The following is a 27,961-nucleotide window of genomic DNA, read 5'->3' as shown; positions in this document are numbered from 1 at the left end:
TGTCTGTGTACACAGGAGTGAGCTACCGCATCAATTTTTCAAAGTTTTATTCATTAATATTTATTGAGTGCCTGCTGTGTGCCTGACATTTCACAAGGCTCCAAAGACACAAAGGTAAATAAGTTTCCTCTCCTCAACCCAGCATAATCTTATAGAGGAGACACAAATGCAAGGAGATGAGAGATGAAATAGAGGTATGCAGCTGTTGCTAACAGACACAGTGGAGTGGCTTCTAACTCAGGCTGGCAGGATGGTGGGAAGAGTGTATAAGGCTTCCTAGATAAATTCTTAAAGAAAAAAATGATAATTAGCATGGTAGGAGTTGAAGTTCAAATGAATGTGAGGGTGTGCGTTCCTCGTAAAGAAAGAAACCCATGTCACAGCTCAGAGAGCCTGCTTTTTCTGGAAAGTACGTGTAGCTTCTAAGAGGGCTATTAGAGCAGAGGGTGTCAGGATGGTACTGGAAAGCTGAGGCTGAAGAAGTCAGCACATTTCAAACCACTAAGAGTCCTTAGGAGAGTGTGTGTGTGTGTGTGTGTGTGTGCGCGCGCGCGTGCGCGCGTGCGTTTTATGTATTTCATATCTATATATGAAATACAAATAAAGTAGTAAAAGAGTTAGTTAAGGGTTAACAACCTGGTCAGAAGGGAGCCCTGGAGGATTTGTCTTGAAACCATTATTTGCATAGCAATAACACTGTTTTTACATAGGTTTTTACTATGTAAAGAAGAGTGGAACTGATGGGTTGTGTATGTGGAGCTTAACTAAAGAACCCCCAAGTCATGTCCTTGGCACCAACCATTATGAATTTTAAAAACTCTGCTAGGGAGGTAGTACCTTTATCCTAAAAAGGTATGGGAAGACAGATGACCAGATGTTCATAATCACTTTAGTAAAGAACGAATTAGGGGAAGATGAACACTGTGGGCAGGAGGACCAGTTGAGTGGCTGCAGCTACAAACCTAATGAGAAATTCAAGGTCGAGTATGAAAAAAATGGATGGACTCAGGAGGTATTAAGGATATAGACTGTGCAGGACTTGATGACCAATGGTGTGAGAGGAAATGATGAAAAAGCAGAGAGATCAAAAAGGCTCCTAGTTATTTGACATGGGCTATTATATGGATGTGTGCCACTTACCAAAACAGTAAGCCCAGCAGGAAAGGGAAATTGGGTGAGGAAGAACAATGGATTCAGTTATGAAATACAGTACTACTTGTTGCTAATAGCCAAGTATTGTTTCCTGATTATGCTCTCCTGTTCAATTGAATGCCAAGTTGGAGAGGCCTGAAGGTTTTCTTCATTTTATTATTATTATTATTATTACTTTTTAGAGATGAGGGTCTCACTACATTGCTCAGGCTGGACTTGAACTCCTGGATTCAAGCATTCCTGCTACCTCAGCCTCCTGAGTAGCTGGGTTTTCTTCATTTTGAAAGCTCCTCATTCTCTGTCATAGGAGATGGGGAATGTTACAGCTCTAAGATTTCCAGGTGTTGGGCTTGTCCAAGCAAAAGTTCAAAGCAGCTTACCTTTAACCTCCACTTCCATTTTTGGGAAAACAAAATTCTTCATTTTAACACAACCTAGTTGTTTCACAAATTAAGCAACCAGACCCACGTTTTACATAAAAAGTAAACAAGTGGCAGTTATTGATATGATATATTGGGCTTTATTCGTGGGTTTAGTTACATTACCTCACTTATCTTCACGACTCTGGGGTAGTTACTAATATTATTCCCATTTTACAGATAAGGGGAACCTCAGGCTTCAGTTGCACAGTCAGGACTCAAACTGAAGTCTATTGCACCCCAAATTATGTTCTGTGTCACTTTTTATGTTTCCCAGTTTTTCTTCAAAACATCTAAAAGTTATAGTATTTTGCCATGTTGGTCCTCTTCCTAAACCTTCTTGGAACCATTTAAATGTTTTAAATTATAACTCACTTGAAGTCTTAAGTCACATAAGTCTGTAAGTTTGTCAGTATAAGCAGTACTCAAGGTCCCATCTCTGGTCTACTAGGCATTTCTTTCACAACCACATCTAAACTTCTCTTTAATTTTCTTTCTAAGAATTACATTTCTACTCTCCTTTGCTTGGAGCAAATGATATGGTCAAACTCATGTAATAATAGATACCATTTATTAAGCATAATAAATATAATAGCCTATACTAGAAACCTTAAATACAGCATCTCATTAAACTCTCACAAGTCAGTTGTCACTAGCTCAGCTCACAGATGAGGAAACTGCAGTTCACTGTGGCAGAAAGAACTTGCCCTGCAGTACACAGCTAGAATGTGCTAAGCCTGCATTCCAGCCAAACCCAAAGTCACTGGTGTGGGGCTACTCTCAGTGACTTACAGTTCAGCTTTTATTTTCTCATAACTATTACACGTGTACTTGAAAATGTAATAAAGAAACTTGGGAATACTAAATCCTTGAAAATATGATAAAAGTATAAATGAATCCTTTTCATCCTTGGTACCAAGAATTGATTTTCTTCAAACCATTTGAGAAGTGCTGTAAAAGAGAGGGGGGGAAGGAAGAAAAGGAAAGAAAAGATGAAGGAAAATTGTGAAGCAGGGGTGTTCTCCATTCTCTTATATCAGCATCTTCCTGGTGCCTTCCTTCTATGACTCTGTACTTTTAGCTCCCACGAGACACATTTGTTTGAGTTGCTTCACTCATCTCTAACAAGGTTCTTCTACGATCATTTCACAGGATTTATATTTGGAAAGAGCTGTCTACCAAAAAAACGGCATTTTCTCTAAAAATACATTTGTATTTCATTTGCACAAGTTAGAAACTTATGTGATTGCAGATCAAAAGTTATAATCACTAGACGATAGTGCTAACAACCTGACCTGCGTGTGTCTGTGTGTATGTGTGTGTTCCAAAAAAAAGCAAATCAGACAGCCTTGTTATAGTAGTTATTTTTCTTAAAAAAAAAATTTGAGACAGGGTCTCACTCTGTCACCCAGGTTGGAGTGCAGTGGTGTGATCTCAGCTCACTGTAGTTTCAACCTCCTCCTGGACTCAAGCTGTCCTCCTGCCTGAGCTTCCCAAGTAGCTGAGACCAAGGCATGTGCCACTATGCCAACCAATTTTTGTATTTTTTATAGAAATGGGGTCTCACCATGTTTCCCAGGCTGGTTTCAAACTCCTGAGCTCAAGCAATCCTCCCACTCTGGACTCCCAAAATGCTAGGATTACAGGCATAAGAAACTGTACCCGGTGTCCTTTAAATTTTTTAACAAAAATAGTTTACGAACCACTTCAAACCCATTCATTGCCATGACCTGGTACACTTCAGACCTTAGAGTCATGAACTTAACTGGGATAAATAATTACAGATTTTTTCTCAGTAAGAATAAACTTTCTTAGTTCCCTACCACATCTAACCCTTCTGCCCCCAGTATGTCAGCAATTCTCAACTCTCCTATTGGATGCTAGAGGATTACTAATTAGCTGCAGAAAAGGCAGAATTATTACTAAACCTTGGAAAATGCAAATAAAACCAGAAGCTTCTTTTTATCTTTGTACTAGTCTTGCATAAAAAAAAATTGTTTGATCTAAGGCTAAATTGTTATCCATCAGATATAGTATAGTAGAAACAGAGATGAAAACAGCTACTTGATAGTCCCATTGAATGAGCTTCCAAACCATACATCTGATCCAATCACTTGCTTTCTTAAAATCATTCAAAAGCTTCCTGTCACCTATTAGAAAAAAGTATCCAATCTGTTTGGTAGAGTATAACAAACTTTCCATGACTGGTTCCCTCTCCATTCCCAATCTCATCAGCTACTACTTACCATTTGGATTTGGGCCTAATTCATAATGGTGAAACATAAAAAGTTTTAAAGCCATGACCATTTGGGCATTATAACCTTACTAGACTGACAAAGGGACTATTTACAAATGTAAAAAGTCAAAATGTTGTTCCTGATTATCAGAATGCTTCCCAGATCTCTGAAAAAGTAATCTAATCACATATCAGAAATAAAAGGCCTAGTTTATAGTTTAAAAACTAAATACCTGAATTTTTCATAATAAAATATTTTCCCATTCCTCTTGTTAATCGACATTAGTGAATTTTTATTTATGTTTTCACTTAGATGATGCCATTTTAATATTTAAACATTTTTTGGCTGTCACAGATTGCTTATAAACTCCATAATTATTCAAATGAATTCTCTGTTTGCTAATAGTAAAGAATTCAGCTAAGCCTTGCAAAGAGATCACAGTTGTAGAAAATTAATATCCTACTAGGTAATTACAATAATTAAAATACAAGAGAAATTAAATGCAAACAACAGAAATAAATGAATGCTATATCGACTAAAATAGGAGATATAAGACTTTTTATTATGGAGAATGTATAAAATAGCTATTAAAATATAATTCTATATGAATCAAATTAAATCATCTTCAAGACAAATCAAAGCATTATGAACTATATTATATCCACTATTTTTTCAGTGTTTGAATATTGTTGTTAACCTACCAGTCTTTTTATAACTGTGGGCCGAGCATTACATAAACTTAAATGATATGCAGTTTTTCCATTCAAATATTTCTATCTAAGTTTTAAAGATATAAGTAAAGAATAGTTACATGTCCACTTACGAGGTAAACAAAAAAGAACCACAGCTTTGGGGATGGAAGTCCCATTATTATTAGCAATACCTTTTTGCTAATAATAATGGGACTTTCATCCCCAAAGCTGTGGTTCTTTTTTGTTTACCTCATAAGTAATATGATATATATCATATATATTATATATACATATAAAGTATGTATGTTAGAGAAAGGAGAAGGAGGGAGTGAAGGGAGAAGGGGAATGAAAGCATTTGTAAATTAATATTTGGGTAATAGAATGCTTTTTAATTCTGTAAATCTCAAAGATAAAGTTAAGGAAATCACAAATCTCCCACATAGTAAAGTGGCAAAAAGGAGAATGAAAATAGACAAGATGAGAAAAGCACCAGATCAGTACAGCACTTGAACATGTAAATAATAAATGATCCAGGAAAAGAGAACAGATGTGGAAGAGAGGCAGAGAGAACAGAGAAATGGAAGGAAATAATTAACAGAAAATTATTTTAATAATTATGAAATATTTCTTGAAAATGAGAGACTTTGGTTCCTTAATTTAAAAAAAATACAGTTTTTCATTATGAAGCTTAAAATGCTGGAAACAAAGAGACACTTCTAAAAATTCTAAACAGGACAAAAACTAACACTATTGTAATATACTATTATCCTGCACAATTATGTGCTAACTCATTTAATACATGATTCTATTAGTAGAAACTATTATGACTGCCATTGTACAGCTGAGGAACTTGAGGGAAAGAGTAAAGAATTTTCTGGATTTCACCCATCTAGTAAGTAGTGGAGCTGGAAGTCAAACCAATACTCTTACTTTAGAGTTTATACTATTAACCATTACACAACATAGGAATCCTTAACTTAGGGTGAGAACCAAGATAAATTCCCAATGAATTAATGAGTAAAGTTAGAAGAAATTTATGGAAGTATTAAGAAGAAAGTAGGAGAAAATATTTTAATGTTACTGCAATGAAGAAATATTTGTTATCAAGACACAAAACCCAGAAAACACAAATTTGGGCACAAAAAATTAGATTCTTTTTGTAGGGAAAAAAAGAAATTAACTAAACAATGAGATGCAATTTTTTGTATTCAACATGAAAAAAAATGTTTTTTAAAATCTGACAATATCTATGTCTATCTAATGTTAAACTACTTTTATATCCACTAGGTGGAAATATAAATTAGTGCAATGCAATTTGACAGTTTATATCAGAAACATAGTGGCATATGACAGCCATTATATTAAACAAAATTTTTTGACAATTTGAAGAATCAGAAATTACATGCCATATTTAATCACTGCATGTAATTTTAATCCAAATTATATAATTTCACAAACAAGTACAAATATCTCCCAGAGAAAAGGTCAAGAAAATAATTGTTCCAACATCCAAACCTACCAAATTGTATACATTAATTATATTCAGTTTTTGTTACCAAATATACCTCAATAAAGCTGGAAGAAAAGAAAACAATCCTTAGAAAAACAAAAGATGTCATGAGTTAATATCTCCTGATTTATTTTGATTTTTATAGCTTGTTATGGACTGACTTTATTCCCACCAAAATACATAGGTTGACTCCCTAAATCCATATGACTGTATTTAAAGATAAGATCTTTAAAGAGATAAGAAAGGTAAAATGAGATCAGATGGATAGAACCTCATCTAATACAACTGGTATTCTTACAAGAAGAGGAGATTCGGATGCAGACATGCCCACACACAGAGGAAAGGCCGTGTGAGGGCACAGCAAGAAGATGGCCATCTGCAAAACAAGGAAAGAGGCCTCAGCAGAAAGCAACCCTGCCAACACCTTCATCTTGGACTTCCAGCCTATAAAACTTTGAGAAAACAAATGTGGTTTAAGCTACCCAGTCTGTGATATTTTATTATGGCAGCCCCAGCAGACTAAGACATAGCTTTACTTGTTTGAATGTTTTTTGTTCTTCAGCAACACACTTTGCCATTTTAAAGGTATGTGAATCAAGTCTTAAGGCATTGAGTTGTGAAACCTGATACTACTTCTCTGAAGCTGTGCTGTATCCTAAAGTGACCCAAGTGTTTAAAGAGCTCTTATAAGAAAAAGTAGAACATGTTAAAGGCAATGCTTTGGCTTCTGTTTCCAGGAAACCTAGATCTGACTCCTTCTGCACTATCTAGCTTGGCAAATTGTTAAATATCTTTGGGCTTCTAATTTATTTTACATGTGGATGAGTGAGGGTTCTCCAGAGAAACAGAACCAATAGTATACATATAGATAACTAAGAGGAGATCAATTGTGGGAATTAGCTCACCTGATTGTGGAGGCCAAGAAGTTCCATGATCTGCCATCTGCAAGCTGGAGACCCAAAAGAGCCAGTAGTGTGACACAGTCCAAGTCTGAAGTCCTGAGAACAAAGAGAGCCCATGGAGTCAGTCCCATGGTCCAAAGGCCCAAGCACCAGGAGCTCTGGTGTCTGAGGGCAGAAGAAGATGGTTGTTCCAGCTCAAACAGTGAGAAAGTTTGCCATCCTCCTCTTTCTGTTCTATCCAAATGGACTGGATGATGCCCGCCCACATTGGTAAGGGCAGATCTTCTTAGTCTACTGATTCAGATGCTAATCTCCCCTCAAATACCCACACAGACACACTCAGAAATAATGTTTCACCAGCTATCTGGGCATTCTTTAACCCATTCCTGTTGACACATAAAATCCATCACAATATGCAATCTCACTGTACAGAGTTGATATGAGGATTTTTAAAAATATGATTTCTAAAGTACTTAGCACTGGATCTACATGAAATATATGTTCAACAAACAGTGGTTATTATATTATGGCTTTTCTAAATCACTGTCTTTATGGGTTGAAACCATTGATCTTCATTCCCTATTGTTTCAAATGTGCTGAACGTGAGCCTTGATACACCCAACAAATAAATCTATTTAAGGTCATGAAGCTATTGAGAGCCTGAGACCTCCAAAGAAATTTCAGAAGCACTCTAGGAGAGCATAACGATCAATTCATAACCAGAATAGTCTGGTTTGACTTACAATGAAAACAAATTGAGTAAAATTCAGATACAGCTTATAGAAAAGATGTTGGCAATAAGTCCTAGTATTTCTAAGCATAATTAACATACGGTACATTGATTTTGTATCTTGCAACTTTAGTAAATTTGTGTTTAACTTCTAAGAGATTTTTGGTGGAGTCTTTAGATTTTTCTTAATGTAAGATCATAACATCTTCAAACAAGAATAATTTGACTTATTTTACAACTTGGATGTTCTTTTTTTCTTTCTTTTGCATAAGTGCTCTGACTAAGGCTTCTAGTACTATATTGAATAAAAGTGGTAAAAGTGGGCATTCTTGTTTTGTTCCAGTTCTTAGTGGAAAGGCTTTCAAATTTTTCCACATTCAATAAAATAGCCTTTATTTGGTTGAAATATGTTCCCTTTATGTCCAATTTGTTGAGGGTTTTCTGTCATGAAGGGATGTGAAATTTTATCAAGTGCTTCTATAGCATCTATTAAAATGATTGTGTAGTTTTAATTTAGTCCTTGATTCTGTTGATGTAATGTATCATGTTTATTGATTTTTAATCATCCTGAGGATAAATCTCACTTGATTAAGGTGAATGATCTCTTTAATGTATTGTTGAATTCTATTTGCTATTACTTTAAGAATTTTTGAACCTATGTTCATAAGAGATATTGCCCTGTAGTTTTCTCTTTCTTTTCTTGTCTTTGGTTTTAGTATTAGAGTCATACTTACCTCATAGAGTAAGTTTGGAAGTATCCTCTCCTCATCAATTTTTTTGAAAGAGTTTGAGTAAAACTGGTATTAATTCTCCTTTGCATGTTAGGCAAAGGTTAACAGTGACTCCACTAGGTCCTGGGCTTTTCTTTGGTGGAAGACATTTATTACTGCTTCAATCTCTTTATTCATTATGGCCTGTCAGTAGTGTTTCTATACACTAACAGCAAACAATCTGAAAAAAAAATAAAGATAGTGATTTCACTTACAATGGCTATGAATATATAGAAAACAATTTCATTTACAAGTGCCATTAATACAAATATAATACGTAAGAATAAATGTAACCAAAGAAGTAAAACATATTTACAACAAGGAACACTATAAAATGCTGATGAAAGAAATTGAAGAGTATAAAAAATGAAAAGATATTCCATGTTCATGGTTTGGAAGAATCAATATTGTTAAAATGTCCATAATACCCAAAGCCATCTACAGATTCGATGCAATCCCTATCAAAATACAAGTGAATTCTTTACAGAAGTAGAAAAGACAATTCTAAAATTTACATGGTACCACAAAAGACCCCAAATAACCAAAGCTGTCCTGAACAAAAAGAACAAAGCTGGAGACATCACACTATCCAATTTCAAAGTAGACTACAATGGCATAGTAAGAGCATGGTGGTACTGGCAAAAAACCGGAACTCAGAACAGTGGAAAAGAGTTGAGAACCCAGAAATAAATCCACGCCCTTACAGCCTACTCACTTTTAACAAAGGTGCTGAGAGCATACTCTACATAAAGGACAGTCTGCTTAATAAATGGTGCTGAAAAAAACTCATTATTTATACACGGAATTAAACCAAATCCCCATCTTTCACCACATACAAAAATAAACTCAAAATGGAGCAAAGATTTTAATGTAATACCTAAAACTATGAAACTACTAAAAGAAAACATTGGGGAAATGCTAAAGAACATTGGTCTGGATGAAGATTTTTGGAAGTAAGACCACAAAAGCACAGGTAACAAAAGCAAAATAGACCAATGGTATTATATCTTGCTAAAAAGCTTCTGCACAGCAAAGAAAAAAAAACTAACAAAGTGATTAGATGACCTACAGAATGGGAGAAGATATTTCCGAACTATTGATTTGACTAGGGATTAATAATCAGAATATAAATAACTCAAACAATACCAAAAAAAGCAAAATGTAAAAATCAGCAAACTCCTGAATAGACATTTCTCAAAATAAGATATACAGTGGCAAGCAGATATATAAAAAAGCTCAGCATAACTAATCATTAGAGAAATGCAGATCACAACTACAATGGGATATTATCTCATCCCACTTAGACTGTTATTATCAAAGAGACAAAAAATAACAAATGCTATCTATGTGGAAAAGGGGGAATGCCTACTTACTGTTGGTGGGAATGTTAAGTAGTATGGCTATCATGAAAATAAAATGGAGATTTTTCAAAATAAACGAAATGTAGAACTATCATATGATCCAGCAATCCCACTTCTAGGTATATATCCAAAAGAAAGGAAATTAGTATGTCAAAGAGATATTTGCATTCCCATGTTTAATGCAGCACTATTTACAATAGCCAAGAAATAAAATCAACCTATGCGCATGAACAGATTAATGGATAAAGAAAATGTGGTTCATATACACAATTGAATGCTATTCAGCCATAAGAAGGAATGAGACCTGTCATTTGCAGTGACATGGATGGAACTAGGGTCATTATGTTAAGTGAAAGAAGCCAGGCACAGAAAGACTAATATCACAGGTTCTCACTCACATGTGAGAGCTGAAAACGTGGATCTCATGGAGATAGAGTATAGAATTGTGGTTTCCAGAGGCTGGGAAGGGAAAGGGGAAGAAGGGTATGAAGTGAAGTTGGTTAATGGAAACAAAAATACAGTCAGATAGAAGGAATACGTTTCAGTATCCCACAGTGTAGTAGATAAATTATAGTTAACAATAATTTATTGTATTTTTCAAAAATAGCTGGAAGAACTACAATATGCCCAACACACAAAAAAAGATAAATGTTTGAGATGACGAATATCCCAATTACCCTGACTTGATTATTACACATTCTATACATGTTTCAGAATATCAGTATTAGTAAGATAAAAAATCTGAGGCTAGCAAAAAGGGAATCCTTGGCGGTCACTCTGTGTCAGCAACAATGCGTTTCTTAATTCCTCAGGAAGGAGAGGATATTCACAACGTGCTGTCATTCTCCATTTTCTCTTCCATTCATAATGTGAATCTCTGGTCTTGCATTTCAATTTGATTGTTATTTTCTACTTAATTTGTGCTCCTTCTAGTTCATTACTAGTTCAGAGTTTTTATGACACAGCAGGGAAGCTGCTTTTTAAGGCTAGAGTGGTTTTGCTTTTATTGTATGATACTCTTGAGTTCCTGGAATTAGAGAGAGGGTCATGTAATTTTGGTGGAATAAAGCAACTGTTTTTTTTTTTTTTTTTTTTTTTTTTTTTTTTGAGACGGAGTTTCGCTCATTACCCAGGCTGGAGTGCAATGGCGCGATCTCGGCTCACCGCAACCTCCGCCTCCTGGGTTCAGGCAATTCTCCTGCCTCAGCCTCCTGAGTAGCTGGGATTACAGGCACGCACCACTGTGCCCAGCTAATTTTTTGTATTTTTAGTAGAGACGGGGTTTCACCATGTTGACCAGGATGGTCTCGATCTCTTGACCTCGTGATCCACCCGCCTCGGCCTCCCAAAGTGCTGGGATTACAGGCTTGAGCCACCGCGCCCGGCCTAAAGCAACTGTTTTAAATGTCTCTGTAGCCAGTATATTTTCTTATTCATGAAATGGGACTACATTTCTAGGGCATGTATACATAACCCAGTGAGAAGTTGGTGGGTAGTGGTGGTATGTGTCATTTCAGAGTATACTTGAACTACAAGATAAATGTGATATGGTCTTTTTTTCCCTCAGATTGTCAACATTACCTAGATACATGGGTAGAAAATAGTATTTTCTATTAAAACAAACATCAATACACAATAGATTAGAAAAGGTAACAAGACTTTTAAAATAAACCAATAACCATTAACAATTTTATTGCCTTTAAATTGTAGCATCCCTCAGATTCCAAAGGTACATATTCACCTTATTTGTCTTTGGTGGGTGATCTGGAGGAAAAGTTTAGGAATCATTTAACTAAAGTCCTTGTATAGTGAGATGAGCAAGTCTGTTGCATCAGGTTTTTCATTTAAGACACAAAGTTGATTTTTATTTTGTTCTGCTTCCATCAACACTGCCTATGGGCATAATTCAAATGAATGTTGAAAAAAACAGCTTATTTATTTGTCTCTTTTATTCTCATACTCATTGTTGCCAAAATCAAACAGCATTTACAAAACCTTCATATATAGAGTACTGATTCAAGTAGGCTATTTTTGTAATATGTATTAAATAGCATCATGTATGAATTATTTGTAAAGAAATGGTTGCAGTAAGAGAAATCATCATTTAATTTCTAATTAGACTAGAAATTCTTCACAGAGGAGGTGAGGAAAGCAATGTTGACCTTGAAGGGGAAAATATTCTAAGTATGTCATAGTGAATGTCTTAGTCTTTTTTGTGTTGCTATAACAGAATACCACAGACTAGCTAATTCATAAGAAAAGACATATATTTATTGGAGGCCAGGAAGTCCAATATTGAGGGGCCCACATCTAGTAAGGGCTTTCTGCTTGCATCATCCTATGGTGGAAGGTTAAGGGGCAAGACAGGATGAGACAGCAAGAAGGAGCTGAACTCACTTTTATAGCAAAGCCACTTCTGTGACAACCCACTTCTGTGGCAATGACATTAACCTATTCATGATGACAGAGCCCTCATGACAGAATTACCTCTTATTAGGCCCCACTACCCAATGCTGTTGCATTGAAAATGAAGTTCTCAACACATGAACTTTGAGGACAAATTTGAATCATAGCAAGAGGGACAGCATATTGAGATGGTGGAGAAAGCATAGGTGTCGAGGGAAAAAATGCAAGAATATGACCCTTTAGTGCAGAAAAAAGAAAATTAACATTTATTGAGTACCTATCACACTAAGTGTCTTCCTACATGTTGTTTCATTTCAATCTTCAAAATACCTTATTCTCCCCATGCAGAAAAAATGAGGCTCCAAAAGGCACGGAAGAACTCAAATCTGTCTGTTTCAAAAGCCCATGGTAGTGGGGGAGTTTAGACACTTGCAGGGGAAGCTATTTGTGATTATTGAAGTGATGTGTACAGTTTTATAACATGTTCTTCTAAGCCCCATTGGCTTTCTTCTGTGACCCTCTATAGCACTGGCTGTACGGACTCTCGATTTGATGTTTATTGTTGTCTGTCTCTGGCCATCATTCAGAACAGCATGTGGACTCTGAAAGTCAGGGGCCGTACCTTCCATACTTTATCTTTCCTGTGGAGCCTTGAATTGTTTTAATAGATTATTGTAAATAGTAATCGCATGATTATTTACATCTAAGATTCTAGGATTTAAAAAACTGTGTTAATAGGCAAAGCGTATTTTGAATTTTCAACTTAAGCTTCAGTTCTCACCCCACAAGTAATGTGAATCAAAGGTGCTCCAGCATTTGTTCTCTTTCAGATATGTCTAAAACTGTTTATAATAAAACCAAGGCCAGGAGCGTTATCTTAATATTAGACTTTCCAGTTCTCTTATGCTGGTAAGTGCCAGTATCCCCAATTACAGAAACTATGAAATATTATCTAGAGTCAATGGTAAGAGATACAGCCATTAAAACTTTTAAGTGCTTTTTCCCATATCAGCTTAGTGTATCAGAACTTTGTCATTTAATCATGCCAGAATGCCACCTCCTTAGGGAGGCCTTCACCGACCTCCCTAGTTACCGATCCTGTTTGGATACTCCCGTGGCATGGTGACAACACACAGCATGTAATCTATTAATACTCAAAAGGATCATATAAGCTAAGTGCCACTATTATCATCCAGAATTTTTAGATAGGGAAACTGAGAAACCCAGAGATGAAGTAATTCCCTTACGACGGGTTACAAGCTAGTAAGTAGCAGAGGCCACATATATATCTGGTGTTCTAGCTCCAGAGATCCCATCTCTAACCTCTAACCTCTCCCTTAAAATCTCCCCTAGCCCCTCCCCTCGAGCCTCCCCCAGCTCCTCCCCTCTTCCTTAATCCCTTCCCTAGCTGCTTCCCTAACTCCTCCCCTAGTTACTTTCCTGACCGCTTCTTTCCCTAGCTCTTACCTTAGCTCCTCCCCTAGTCCCTGTAACTCCTCCCCAAGTCTCACCCCTAGATTTTCTCCTAACTCCTCCCCTAGCTCAACTCCTAGTCGACCCCTACATCCACTCCTAATCTCTCCCTAACTCCTCCTCTAGCTCCTCCCCTATCCCCCTCCCCTGTGCCGCCCCTAGTCTCTCCTTAGAGCCTCCCTAATCTTTCCCTAACTCCTCCTCTAGCTTCTCCCCTAGCCTCCTGTCCTTAGTTCCTCCCCTAGTCTCTCCCTCCTTCCCTAGCCCCTCCCCAGCCTCGCCCCTAACTCCTCTCTAGCCCCTCCTCTATCTCCTCCTTAGCCCCGCCTCTATTTCCTACTTAGCCCCTCCCCTAGTCTCTCCCTAACTCCTCTCCTAGCTTCTCCCCAGCCCCTCCCCTAGTCTCTCCCCTAACTCCTCCCCTAGCACCTCCCCTGGTCCCGCCCCTAACTCCCCTTCCAGCTTTTCCTAACCAATGCCTTAACCCATCCTTTAACTCTCTAACTCCTCCCCTCCTCTGCCCTGCTTCATTTTTCCTTCACTATATCATGAGGGTCCTGCGAGAAAGAAGATGCACTCAGCTGAAGCTATTAAGAGAATTTGATGAGGCGAGGCGTCTGCTTAAGGAGCCGGGGGAACCGATGAGAAAACGTCAGCATGTGAAACAGCAGGAGGCATCACAACCCTCAGGCCTGCGGGCCAGGGGAGGAAAGCGGGACAGCGCCCTGGGAGAGAGGGAAGGGAAGGGTTAGTAGGGTTTGCAGGTGCTGCTGTGGGGCAGAAAGTTCTGGAACTTTCAGAGAACTGGCGCCAGCAGAGCCAGGGGCGTGGGGCAGGAGGTGCCGGGGAAAAGCCCTTGTTTTCTCTGATCCCCTCTTGATGAGCCTGGTATGCTTTCCTTGACGTGGACAGCAACAGAATCCAGGACATAGTGCATCTAAAATAATTTTTTTTAATGCAAGAATTTTCTCTCAGTTTTTTGACGTTTAAGTGGTTCTGCCACTAAGTGGTTAAGTGGTTCCGTTTTAATTAGCCTTTTATCACCCAGTTCATTTGAGTTTCCTCCCTACCTCCCAAGCTTCCCACACTGAGAGAATATTTTCCACGGCGCCGAACACACCTGGCAATAAAACAGGCTTAAAGTGATTGACATTGCCAAGGACAGAGCCACCTGAGGAGCCTGAGACAGAGATAGATGGTCGGTGCTCGGGGTTAACAGACTGTCTTCTCTGTGTTCCTCGCCCAAGCGATCAGATAACACACAAATCAGACTCAGCACAGCCCCTCCTTTGGGTAAAATAGAAACTCGGAAAGAACGTGACTTACTACATCTATTTTTCTTCTCCCACTAAGCTCATCCATTAGATACAAATCATTCTCAAGTATGAAGAATAATTGCTGGGTTAAAAAGGATGAGTGGGGAAGAAACAAAGATGAGGAAACGACTGGAAGGTTCACCTGAAGCCTTAGTATGCATATTTTTCTCTGTACATTGTTAGCATTCTGATATGTTTTGGGTAATCACTTCTGATTCTGGTCTGCGACAGACTATTTCTCATGGCAGGGGTGCAGCTGAATAACCAAAAGCATAGATAGAAATTCCTTTAAACCGTATTTTGTATGGAATTTAATTTTCAGGCCATTTTGGTAACCATTGGGCTTGTTTGGGTTAACCATATCAGGAAGTGAGTTCAGTTACGGTGACTCACGCACCCGCTAGGATAAGTCAGAATCTCTACCTCTATCTTTGTAAAAGCCTTTTCCTCATAAGGTTACTGGTTAGGATAAAGCATAGCTTGCCTGTTTCCAGAGATTTTAAGAAAGTGTGTAATTTGCTTTTGTATGCTGCAATTGAGCATAAAGGAAAAGAAAGCAGCTTATAGGCTCTCCATCAAAAACAGCTTTTTCTGGGGAAAAGCTTTTCCGCTTTTATTTCAAAAGTTGAAGAATATTAGAAGTTTGAGATTCACTAGAAAATCTACCGAGCTCTCTGGCATCCAGACTTTTTGGCAAAGTACGTTTGGAGGAAATACTGAGATCTGAATACATTTTAACTCATCAAGGATCAGGGCAACAAAATTGCTCAGTTTTTCCCAACTTACCTTGAGCTCAATATTGAAGACATGAAAGCTGCTGCCTTGTTTATTGTTTTTAAAAATAAATAGGTAGACAGATAGGTAGATAGAGATAGTCTTTATCCTTTTGTGCTTCTGAATCTGTTTCTTAGGACAGGTCTCCTTTCTTCCTCTCTAGGTCATGGGTTTGGTGCGTCAAAGATGTCTCGTGCACAGACATTTCCCAGCTATGCCCCAGAGCAGAATGAAGAGGCCCAGCAACCGTTGTCACGGTCCAGCAGCTACGGATTCAGCTACAGCTCTAGCCTCATCCAATGACACAGAGAGCCACTGCTGACCAGAGAGACAGTCTGTCCTGAACCCGTCGGTGGGGTCATTGCACCCTCTGCCTCCTGGAAGACCAATTGCAGTACAAATTGAAATGGGTCGGGTCTAGCCCCAGTCCCATTGGAAGGTTAAAAACTGGAGTTCTGCTTCCTTGATTCAGTGGCTAAGTCCTTTATTTATTGAATTTCTTTGGGGGAATCTATGTTTTACATAAATAGAATCCAAATCGTATGAAGTTATTTAAATAACACAATTCTTTGGGTCTGACAGTAGCAGAAACCTCAGCACTGGAAAAAGTTGCCCACGCTGGGGTATGCCTGGGTGGTGGGCACCTCTCACTGACCTCACAGCGCAGTCCTCCCATCTGAGCACAGGGTCTGTTCTTAGACATAATGGTGACCCTCCACAAGCTCTGCGGCTTTTAAAGTTTTGACAGGGACACACCCAGTAAGCTCTACAAATGGTACCATAACTGCATATAAATAAACCCAGCGACAATTAAGAGAACATGAAATTCAGAACACACTATTAAGCAGGGCCCTGTAGCTCTACTCGTGTGTGTGTGCGCGTGCGTGCGTGTGTGTGTACAAATATGGATATTGCTATATCCATCTATATATAACAAGTATTTATCAAACATGTGCTGAGGGTGACAGATTATACTCACTTAAATTGTTGAAAACCAAAATTAAGATTGTTATGTTGAATAGCTATTTTTTAAATAGTGCTGTAAAAAAAAGGCTTCTTATTAGCAAAAGTATATGTAATCCAGTCTGCTCCTATGACAAGGGTAATCAAAAATATGAAGAGGGGAACCTTCAGAAGCAAAAGCAGCAGCCTAGCTGTCCTACACATCACGTCACGCACTGTCTTTCTGGTGAGTGTTTCCTTGTCACTGACAATGTTGCTCCCTTTGGCCATCCATCTGAGCTACGTGAGGTGGATTCTGTGTGAACACTGATCAGCTTCCATTTAACCTTGAGAAAAAAGAGAGGTTCTAGATGAAAAATTCTTTAAGAAAGAAAGAATACACTTAAAAAGAACTCAGCTATTTTACAGTAAAGAGAAGAACAAAATGGGCACAGGTTTGTGGATATGAATATTTAAAATGTCATAGATGCTGTTCTCAGAAAACCACTGGGGGCTTGTGATTTACTGTGTAACCAGAACTTTCAGGGCTTTCTATTTTCGTTTACTGGACACAGGTTGTCTGAGATTATAAGAAAAAAATGCATCAAATGTAATTTTCATCATCCCTGAAGCTGATTACGAACCTACAGTGTTTAAAGGGAAGTAATGATTTCCACGTGAACTGAAAGAGTTTCAGGTCAACAAAGATATATTTGCCCTTAATTTTGGACTTAACAAGTAAAATTAAAAATTATCCTGCCTGAATCATCTGATGCCTTGTGCCTAAGATGGTTCTCTCTCAAATACTCTAGGGTGGGTTTAAAGAATAGTGAGCCCAGGTCATACAAGATGAAAACTCAGTTTTTTTCTTCTTAATAGAAAAATTTTTTAAACTATCAAAATTAGTCTGTTGAAAGGGTACCATTTTTGCTGATCTCTGATGAGTTGTCTTTTCATCCCTATCCGTAGCATGAGTGCAGACTGACAATTCATTTCAGTGAATTACCACCAAATAAAAGTGGTTCCGATCTCTCCTAGATAAATGTGCGCTTACAGCAACTATCTAGGCTCTCCAAATCACTCCACTAGGTATGAAAACCCCATCAAGATACTAATCATAAGAGTTAATGTGGCTGCAAAAAATAATTATCCTAAGCTTTCAGGGATAAAAAGAAAATTACCCAAGTTCTCTGCACTGTGAATTTTGCTGACACAGCAGAGGAGCAGATGACTGGTTCCTACAACTGTACAGCCTTCCTTGAAATCACAGCTTTTGGGGTTAAACACTTCTGAATTTCTTTAGTACATGGCATTTACTTTTGAAATGCCTTTAGCGAGATACTCCAGAGCAACTCCCAGCTGAGACCACTTGAGCACAGTTCCTAGTGGGGCCACATTCAGAGCAAGCCTCTCGCCGGCTCACTGAGTCGAGCTGTTGCTTAGACACCACAAGTTTCTACAAGGGACTTATGGGGAACGGCCCTCAGGGGTCCTGGTTCACATCTCAGCTTTATTCATGTGCTGGAAGCACTAACAGCGAGTCCAGGGAGGGATTCTGCTAATTAGATGAGTCTGCTCTTGTGTCTATTTCTTAGGAGACAAATACCTGCATGTAATTGCTTCAAGAATTCCATTTGGTTCTGATCATTACCATGAATATAACTGAAGGAGCACCAAAGATCAGGCGTAACCTTGGGCCAGTTCATTCTGAAAATAATGTCGTACAAAGAGTATGTGAGAGAGAAATCTGTTTCCCAAGTTTTTAACCAGATCTCATCACCATGAGAATAATGCTATAATTTCTCTCATGGTATATTTTTGGGTCTTTATTCTAGCATACTCCTCCAAGTACACACACAGTTGTAGCTGAGTCAAGACTGCTAAATGAACAGATAGGAGAATTTATATTAACCTAATAAACTTGACATGAGGCAGTGTTCATTGTAATAAAAATGGCAAACAGATAAATCTTCTACCAAAACCAAAGATGGAAAGTCACTGTGCCAGTCTCCTGGAACTTCATAAAATCAATTTCACTGGAGCAACCAGAAGGGTCATGGATATGTATACCACTCGCTTGAGCTCGTAGGTTTTTGACTGGGAATGCCTCTGCACTTTGTAAGTCATTTCTCCCTTCAAAAATTGTATTATATATTTAATATGTGTCTTTTTCAATGTGACGGAGGAATTACTACGAACCAAAGATACCTTATGGCTCCTTCTGAAAGTGACTCAGTTTGAATTCCATTCAGATTTGTACAGATAAACAGATGGTCACCGTTTCTGCATCAGGCTGTAAGAGACCAATGATAAAGGAACCCAACATGAGAAATAATAGTTCTGACTAGGAGGTATCCATTTCACTGAAAGATTACATGACAGAACTTATTTATTATGTCCCCAAATTTTTCTTCTGATAATATTAATTAATGTAAACATGACTGACACATGACATTACACTTAAAATGCAGAAAAGTACAAAACAACTTTGATCCAATAGTTTCCTATTCTGGGGAGTGGGGGTGGAGGTGGAAAAGAAAACACATCTTTCACTCACTTATTGAACAAACAGTAAGCACTCAGAACTAATTTATTTATGCAGTTTGCAAATATGTATGAATCAATAGGTTCTGGCCACTGCCACAATTTGAAATTAATAAAATAAGAAAAATATATATTAGGGAAGATGCTGTTGATAGAGCATGTGAAATTGAGTGAAACATACTTTTTAAAAATAAACCTCACCTTTTTTACCAACTAGTAACTAGAACACTAGTCCTAGTATCTTGTATAATTCTTCTCTGTCTTCATTGGGAAATTATGTTTGAAAATCTTTCATCACCTATAAAATGGTGAACCTCTTACAGCTTCTATTCAGTATGGAAAGAGCGGACTGATAAATAACTTTACATTGTTAGTCATAGTTCCTACAGATCCAGTTTATTACATGTAGTATCTTTATTGTAAATATTAAAAACACATCATAAAAATCGATGTGTGCCCCTCATTGTTTGGCTAGTATCTCAGCAAACTTTGAAAAAAAAAAAAAAGCATGGGGACCCTACTCCCTAGATTATTTGAGCCATTTACTCAAATCGGCCATTAGTGCTACAGTGAAAACAAGCTAAGGAAATGATGTTCTCATAAAAAACTGTATTCCAGTTTTGACTATTATAGCACAGCACAATAAATGGGCAGTATACATCTAGTGGGACTGAGATTTAGGGCTTTAACAATTTGTGTTTTATTTTAAAATATTATACTGAAGACTGCACAGAGTGAAAATTATACATGTTTCTCTAATCCTGTGATATGAACATGTCTATAAATACCTTGCAATTTCAAATTACTTCAGTCATTAACTATATGATCTCCCAAACACAGCCTTCTCAAAATAGATATGCCACTGGATATGCATTAATAGCTAACAATGGATGATATGCCACACAAATTTACCTTATGAAATTTATGGAGTGTGTATTTGTAGACTATGAAATTTATGAAGTGCAGTTTCCCATGGAAAGGAGAGAGAGGGAGGATGGCAACTAGTCTTGAAGGCAACAATTTAGGTTAAATGATAAAGAATACAATGAAATGTCCAGAGTAACACTTGGTCTCTACCTTTCTAACATTCTAACCTGAGGCCTGTGTCATGGACTTGGCCTTCTTCCTGTTGCTTCATACTAAGTATGCAATTTACAGAGGACATCTGTGGCATTATGTCTTAAGGTCACTACAGGAAGACACTACATTCCCAACAAAGATTCGTCTTTCAGCTTAGTGAAAAATGTTTAACACAAAAGAATACGTAACCAAGTCCCCACAGTAAAATATGTCTTCAGGAATATGAGAATCATTCTTATATAGCCAGCCTCATTTGAATTGCACAATGAATATATATTATTGATGAGACTAGTGGGCAGGGCTGGATCTGTGAGATGAAATCAACACTCTCATGTGTGCATCCTTTATAAACATATTTGAAAGATTGCCCACATTTTCTCTGTAGACCTGCCACAAATCCTTTCTTTCTTACTCAAGAATGTGAATCTTGTAGCATTTGTGTAATTATGCCAGCAGAGGAAGCACTAAACAGTTTATAGACTCTTATGGGATTGGGGCACATTGTCCACACAGGTGGAATGCTGGCTAGATCTCGGGGCACTCTTAAAGGTCATGTAGAATAAAAGTCCCACTTTATGTTTTCCTCAGGAGAAAACTGAAACCCATGGATGCCGTAATTTGTTTAAAGGCCAAGAAAGAGCCAAGAATCATTTCTCGTAGTTCCAGGCTCCTAATCTAGGAATGTTTTCTTGGCTCCATGACGTCTCCCAGTTTGACATAGTGGGAGCTGAGAAATGCCACATGGCCTTGAAATAAATAAACCCTTGTACATTTAAGTGTTCTCCCAGATTTTCAGATGCCTGTACTCTTGCTGAGCTCATCACCAACTATATCAATAGAGATGTATTATGGGGCAATTCATACATTTCTGGTAGGTCATGAATGATTGGTATAAGCTTTATTTACTCATATATTGTCATCCAGTTCTTTGAAATTCAGTCTTAGTTATTCTAAAGTGGTGGTCAAACTAAAAAAAAAATAAGCAGGTGTTTGTGTTTTGTAGTCCTACTAATTGATCATAATCACATTGCAATTGTGATTATAAATTTTAGAATCATCACTTCCTAGCACTTATGGTGTCATTATTAATGGCATTTGTCACAATTTTGTTGGATGACTGATAACATCAGGGCTACATTCTTTCATGTAAGCCTCAAGAAGCTTCCAGTATCAACAAAAATTGGAGAAATGACTTTTTTACATGACAATACCTTATACATCAAGTTTTTCCTTATAAACTTCAGTGGACAATGATTTAAATTAGCTGAAGTTTAGATAAATAAGAAATATGTTAAAATTGCTAAATAATATGAAAACCACATTTTACTTGTAATTTTCAGACACTTTCCTCCTACCTTAATATTTTTAACATCTTGTAAATATTAATGTTTGAAGGAGAAAAACTACATTTGTAGTAGAAATATTTCCTCTAACAATTCTGTTTAGTAAGTTTTTTTTAAGTGATCTTCTATGCCTGTTTCCCTAGTCTGAACTCCACATTCCAGTTGTCAGAAGAATGAATGGATTTAAATTTTCTAATCATTTTTTTGGGCCCATGTTAGCAGTTGAAACAATTAAGCTCCTCACTCTTTCCTGCTTTTAGGATGATTTTAGACTGTGAGCATAAAAATCAACCCTTTCTGTCAGCACAGAATTGAACATCGAAAGGAGCAAGGTCTACACCCTCAACCTGTAGCTGTGCTAATGTTGGGATTGAATAGTTAATTCCCTCCGGAGACCCACAGCCTCAGAAGAGTTGCTTATTATCAGGGGTCCGATATTCAGAAACCCAAAGTCAGGCCAAGAAGGAAAGTGAGATAATGATTGATTTAATTTTTTTTAAGTCACTGCAGGATTTCTCTCAAAGAAAACATCTTAAAATGGTTGAGAAAGTAGTTCCAGATAACATTAACTATTTTACAGAAGGACTGAAAGCCAGGGAAAATAAAGAACAAAATGATAGTAGTATCTTGATATTAAATATCCATCAGAAATTAACAAAATATAAGTCAATATGAAATAATAATTTAAAATCAAATTCAGATTCACATGTATAGTGCATAGTTCAAGAAATAATGCTTACTCTTGTAAAAAAAAGACATACATACATATATATGTATCAGTGGGTAGAGTGGGGGAGCTCCAACTTTGTTGTGAAAACCTGTAACAGAGTATGATTCTTTCCAGTTATAAGATACTGTATTGCTTTAGTTCTAGCAGGCAGTGCATAAATGACATCAACAACTCAGGCCGCTCCCTGACATAAAAGCCAGTTCCATTTTTACTGCAGATGATAGGAGACTTTCCAAGACCTGCAGAGGCCCCTCCACCCCAACCTTAGTGCATGCGCACACACACGCACACACACACACACATACACACACACATTTTTGGCTTTTGACCCACTCTGTGTGTTCCACTGATGTTACCTTTTCTTTAATAGGTCCACACAGAATTACCCCATCCTGCAAAATCCTTATCCCTATGAATCTCTAAAATGTATTAAATTATGTGTTATATATTTGCTTTTTGTAAATCTTTATTTAATTAATTTATATATACTTTGTGAAGTCTTATACTGTATATTATAAAGGGATGTCATTTGTAGTTGGTTCAATCTAATGTTTATGATCATTTTGATAAGAAATAACTTTGGACATTAGGCCCTTGTTAAGAAATAAAACACCCATTATAAAGTTGCTTCTGTTGGAAAATACATGATTTGGCATACTTCATTTTTAGTAACAATCTCTCCTAGATAAATGATAATTTGGGGACATCTGTACTTAAAAATTAGTTGAACTATGTTTTGGGATGAGATGCAAAGCAACAGCTGTCCCTGGAACTGAAATGTGAATTTCTGGCAGAACAGAAAATATTATAATAATGAGGCAATAATAAAATTAGGAAATTAAATTATTTTTAAATCTGTCCGTGTGATTTTTCCCCTTGGTAAAAATACATGAAATACATAATTGAAGAATTACCTTCTTCTGAAGTCATAGTTTTTATCTTAACCATCAATAAATAAACGTAATCTATTGTTACCAATGTCTTATTCATAATTCTAAAAAATTTGCAAATGATATTGCTGTGAGGTTGTGCAATATTAAAACTTGCTCCATCACTTAAAGGCAAAGCAGTTCAAAAATCCTACTTTACATCACAACTTTGCATGATCGAGATTTTGAACAACTAAACTGATGGTTTTGTCCACAAGTTATTTAATAATGCTAACACTGTAATATTACTTGGTTTTCTTATATTTTTGTTATCATGTGATGAAATGTAACTATGTAATTAAACAAAATTCTGACAATCACATTCTGCTAATGTTTAAAATGTTACTTATTCCTTCACTTACTAGCTTGCGATTTTGAAAATAAAGTGAAAGAAGGTCCTTTATTAAATAATTATTTATATATTTATTATATATTTTTATATATATAATTTATTATATATTTCCAATGTTTTCCTTACCCTATCTTTTAATATAATTGAATTTTTATTAGGTTGACTCTGGTTTGAAGGAATTATAGAATATTAATACTGAAAACGACACTAGTAAAAAGATATCCAGGCCGGGGACCGGTGGCTTATGCCTGTAATTCCAACACTTTGGGAGGGCAAGGCAGGTGGATAACTTGAGGTCAGTAGTTCAAGCCAGCCTGCTCAACATGATGAAAACCCATCTCTACTAAAAATACAAAAACTACAAAAATTACCTGGGCACGGTGGCAGGTGCCTGAAATCCCAGCTACTCAGGGGGCTGAGGCACAAGAATCGCTTGGGAGATGGAGGTTGCAGTGAGCCAAGGTCACGCCACTGCACTCCAATCTGGGCAACAGAGTGAGACTCAGTCTCAAAAAAAAAAAAAAAAAAAAAAAAAAAAAAAAGATATCCAGAGAGCTTTAAGTGGCTTGCACAATGTTGCACAGCTAGACAATGGCTTTTCCTCCAGTACTCTGCTACTCTCAAATAGCCAAAAATAAAATTGAAAATGAACATTATTTGGTAGACAAAGATTTAACTTCAAAAGTGAAATGCATGTAGCTATGACTATCATGCTGTTATGTTATCAATGGCTTTTATTTTTCATCCCATGATTAAGTAGCCTTTGTCACTCAGATTTAGACCTGCCTAGAAATACATTCACAGAATCTGTTTATCAAACTTAACCTTTAAATATTAGCTGGGCATTTCTTATGGGTTTACTAGATTAATTTGTTAGGAGCTTTTTTCCTTTTAGAGAATAATGCTTTTAAAGAGAGTGTGAAACTCCCATAAAATCAGAGAAATTAAACTGGGTGAGAGAAAAGTGATCAAGCAGTCAGTAGTGTTAAAAATGCCCTTCAATGGTAAGTCTGGCCAAAGTCATGAATTGAAGAAAGCAATGAAAAATGTACAAGACCTTTCCATTTGTTCAGGAGTGGCAATGATGATGAAAACACCCATTCTTTGTCAATACTGAATAAAATACAGCTTATTCTGAATATGAATTTTCAGTGACACTTTTCCATAACAAATTAGTGGTATGAACTTGAAGAATTTTCTTTCCCTTTTTGTCACTATTAAAATCATGGAGACTATATTTACTTGGGAAAGTGTCTAGAAAGAATGTAAAGGTTTATGTAAGCGTAGAGCTAACATCAAAGAAGGTATTTAATAAATATATGTCACAAGGCACAGCCCAACAGCAATTACGCAGCTATTTTTGTAATGTACAAAGAACACCAACTACTTTTACTTCCAGTTCAGTCAAGAAATATATTATAAAAAGATTTATCTAATTTTAGCATCCATATGGTGAATAATTAAAATAAATGAGTAAAAGCTGGATAGAATATCTAAACATTCATGGAAGTATGAATTATGCAAACATGTAGGTAGGTTATTAGCCTGCTGATTTCATGTGATCTCAAAGGCCAGTCAATCACTACTTACTGAGTGCTTGCTATCTCCAAAACATGAGTAGAGGACAGGCAATATCTCCTGATCTTTGTTCTTGCTTCCTTTTAATTCCTTTTGCTATGCATCAATGTCAGTATGGAGCTGTGACAGCAAATTCGTACATGGCTTTATGCAGGAGACATGAAAATGGATGGACATAAGGAAGTGAAAAAAGCTAGAGAGACCATCCTCACTAGCTCCCTAAATTCCTTTCTCAAAGCTATGTCTGAACTTCTCTCTCCTTCTTCCTCCTCTTCCTTCTCCTCTTTCTCTCCCCCCTTCCACCACTCCATCCCATCCCACAAATCGTTAGCTGCATTTACAATCACATAAAATTATTAGGCACACAGTCTAATATAACTCCAAAATTGTCTCTTATTATTTGAATTGTATAAATGTTTTAAAGCCTCTTTTAAAAAAATTTATTAGATACCATAATCTAACATCAAGTTTATCTGTTGATATTTGAATTCTATACATTTTTAAAACCTCATTTTAAAAAATCCTCTATTTCTTCCTCTCTTGACACAAACTTGCCTATAAGACAAATATATACTCATTGTCACTTTTTTTTTTTTTTTGAGATGGAGTCTCCCTTTGTCTCCCAGGCTGGAGTGCAGTGGCACCATCTCAGCTCACTGCAACCTCCACCTCCCAGGTTCAAGCTATTCTCCTACCTTAGCCTCCTGAGTAGCTAGGACTACAGGTGCGTGCCACCATGCCCAGCTAATTTTTTTGTATTTTTAGTAGAGATGGGGTTTCACCATGTTGTCCAGGCTTGTCTCAAACTCCTGACCTCAAGTGATCTGCTCACCTCAGCCTCCCAAAGTGCCAGGATTACAGGTATAAGCCACCGTGCCCGGCCTCATTATCACTTTCTATTCATGTGTGAATTACACCTGTTCTAAATATTCAGTACCTCCAAATATTTGCAAACTTTGGTTATAAGGAAGCCAAAGGGGGAAAATGCTATTCAGAAATTCAATTTTAAAAGCATGAGTAGAATCTTCTAATTACTGGGAATTCAAAAGTGGGTACGATTTGGTCCCTTCTGTAAGATTTGACTCACCATCTGAAGAAGAAGTGTGCACCTCAAGCCATGAGTCAGGTATACTCAGTCTAATCTTGCTTAATGACTGTCCCTTGAGTACCATTTGACTTAAGAAATTACTTTCTTGTTCCAATGTCTATTAAAAGTTATAGATAACCTGCTGTTTTTAGGTAACCTGCTGTTTCTGAGGCTTACAGTTTTTAACAAATCTAAGTAAATTTCAAAGACCCAAACACAGAGATGGAAATTCATGCTCCCCCAAAAAAATAAATTATTAAGACTATTACCCAGAAATAACCCATTTTACTCACTGTAACTAGCCCTTCACTCTCATCAGAATAATCTAAAGAAAAATGTTACAAGAAATGGATTTAAAATGTTCTACTCAGCTCTTCTCTCCTCTCCTCCCTCTCATTCTTCATATCTGACCCTTTTTCTCAATAGTGAAAAGGGATGACATTCTAAATTCTGAAGTGCATGGATCATCAAGAAATCTGACTAGGAAATGTAACTAAAATGGAAATGTTATAAATTTAGAATTTGTAAGTGGGATGAGTTGGCATTTAAGGGGAGATAATGCACTTTTAAGACTGCACAATTAGACTGATTTGGGGTGACAATTGATACCTCAGGTGAAATCAACATTACGTATCATGCAAAATGTTCTCTAAATTCATTAACAAAATGTAATTCCATCCTTCATGTGACATTTGTAGTGTCTAACTTTTTAATAGAGATGTTAAATGTATAGGTATCTTGTAAATGATAACATTTTGATGGTATATTTAACCATGTGTTTAACTGAAGCTATGGGTGGGGTTTGGAACATTAATTTTTTTTTTGAGGTGGAGTCTCACTCTGTTGCCCAGGCTGGAGTGCAGTTGTGTAATCTCAGCTCACTGCAACCTCCGACTCCCAGGTTCAAGCAATTCTCCTGCCTCAGCCTCCTGAGTAGCTGGGATTATAGGCATGCACCACCACACCTAGCTAATTTTTGTAGTTTTAGTGGAGACAGAGTTTCACCATGTTGGTCAGCCTGGTCTCGAACTCCTGAACTCACCATCTGCCCACTTCAGCCTCTCAAAGTGAGTAGGCATGAGCCACTGTGCCTGGCCACATTATTTTTAATATATATGAACACTATGATTCCTCAAGTAGTTCAGATCATTACCGTCGACTATTGAGTAAAAGAGATTGCATTTGACTGTTTTGTTTCTATCTAGACACAATATTCTTCCTGAAGCTTAAGTGCCATGTGCTTCTTACTGGTCAGTTATTATTTAAGCTTTTTCTTAACCTGGAAAGGATAGTAACATGTTTTGGGCAGTAGTGGGTTTTTTTGTTTGTTCATTTGTTTATACTAATAGAAATGTTCAGCACCACTTCCACTAGCACGTAGAGAGAAAGGGGGTGCGGCTTTAAGAAATTATTAAATGATCTATTTATAAAAGTTTTGCACTATTTTACATACAACCATATGGAGTGAACAAACTATGAGGTAAGTCTAGACTTGGGTCTTTATTTCACATTAAAATGACTCTCTCACACATTCTTAAAAACATTCCACTAGCAAGCGTTGTGTAAAAGGCCTCAGGACGTATAGACTTTCTGCCCTCTGTTGTGTTCATCTTTCTTCCTGCTTTTTTCTCAGA

General features: G+C 37.0%; 1 protein-coding gene across 1 annotated transcript in view; it reads left to right on the top strand.

Moving 5' to 3' along the window:
• DOK6 (docking protein 6) overlaps window positions 1-23,708 on the top strand; it is a 448,396-nt gene extending 424,688 nt beyond the window's left edge. Inside the window, exon 8 of the mRNA XM_064379032.1 lies at window positions 15,906-23,708. Within this exon, the coding sequence (XP_064235102.1) occupies window positions 15,906-16,045 (140 nt within the window). The 3' untranslated portion in view covers window positions 16,046-23,708. The remainder of the gene's footprint in view (window positions 1-15,905) is intronic.
• The last annotated feature ends 4,253 nt before the right edge of the window (window positions 23,709-27,961 follow it).

The sequence above is a fragment of the Aotus nancymaae genome, unplaced genomic scaffold, assembly GCF_030222135.1.
Source record: "Aotus nancymaae isolate 86718 unplaced genomic scaffold, 86718_ANA_hifiasm-v0.15.2.pri h1tg000020l, whole genome shotgun sequence".
Lineage (NCBI taxonomy): Eukaryota > Metazoa > Chordata > Mammalia > Primates > Aotidae > Aotus > Aotus nancymaae.
This window is presented reverse-complemented; position numbering and strand designations above follow the sequence as displayed.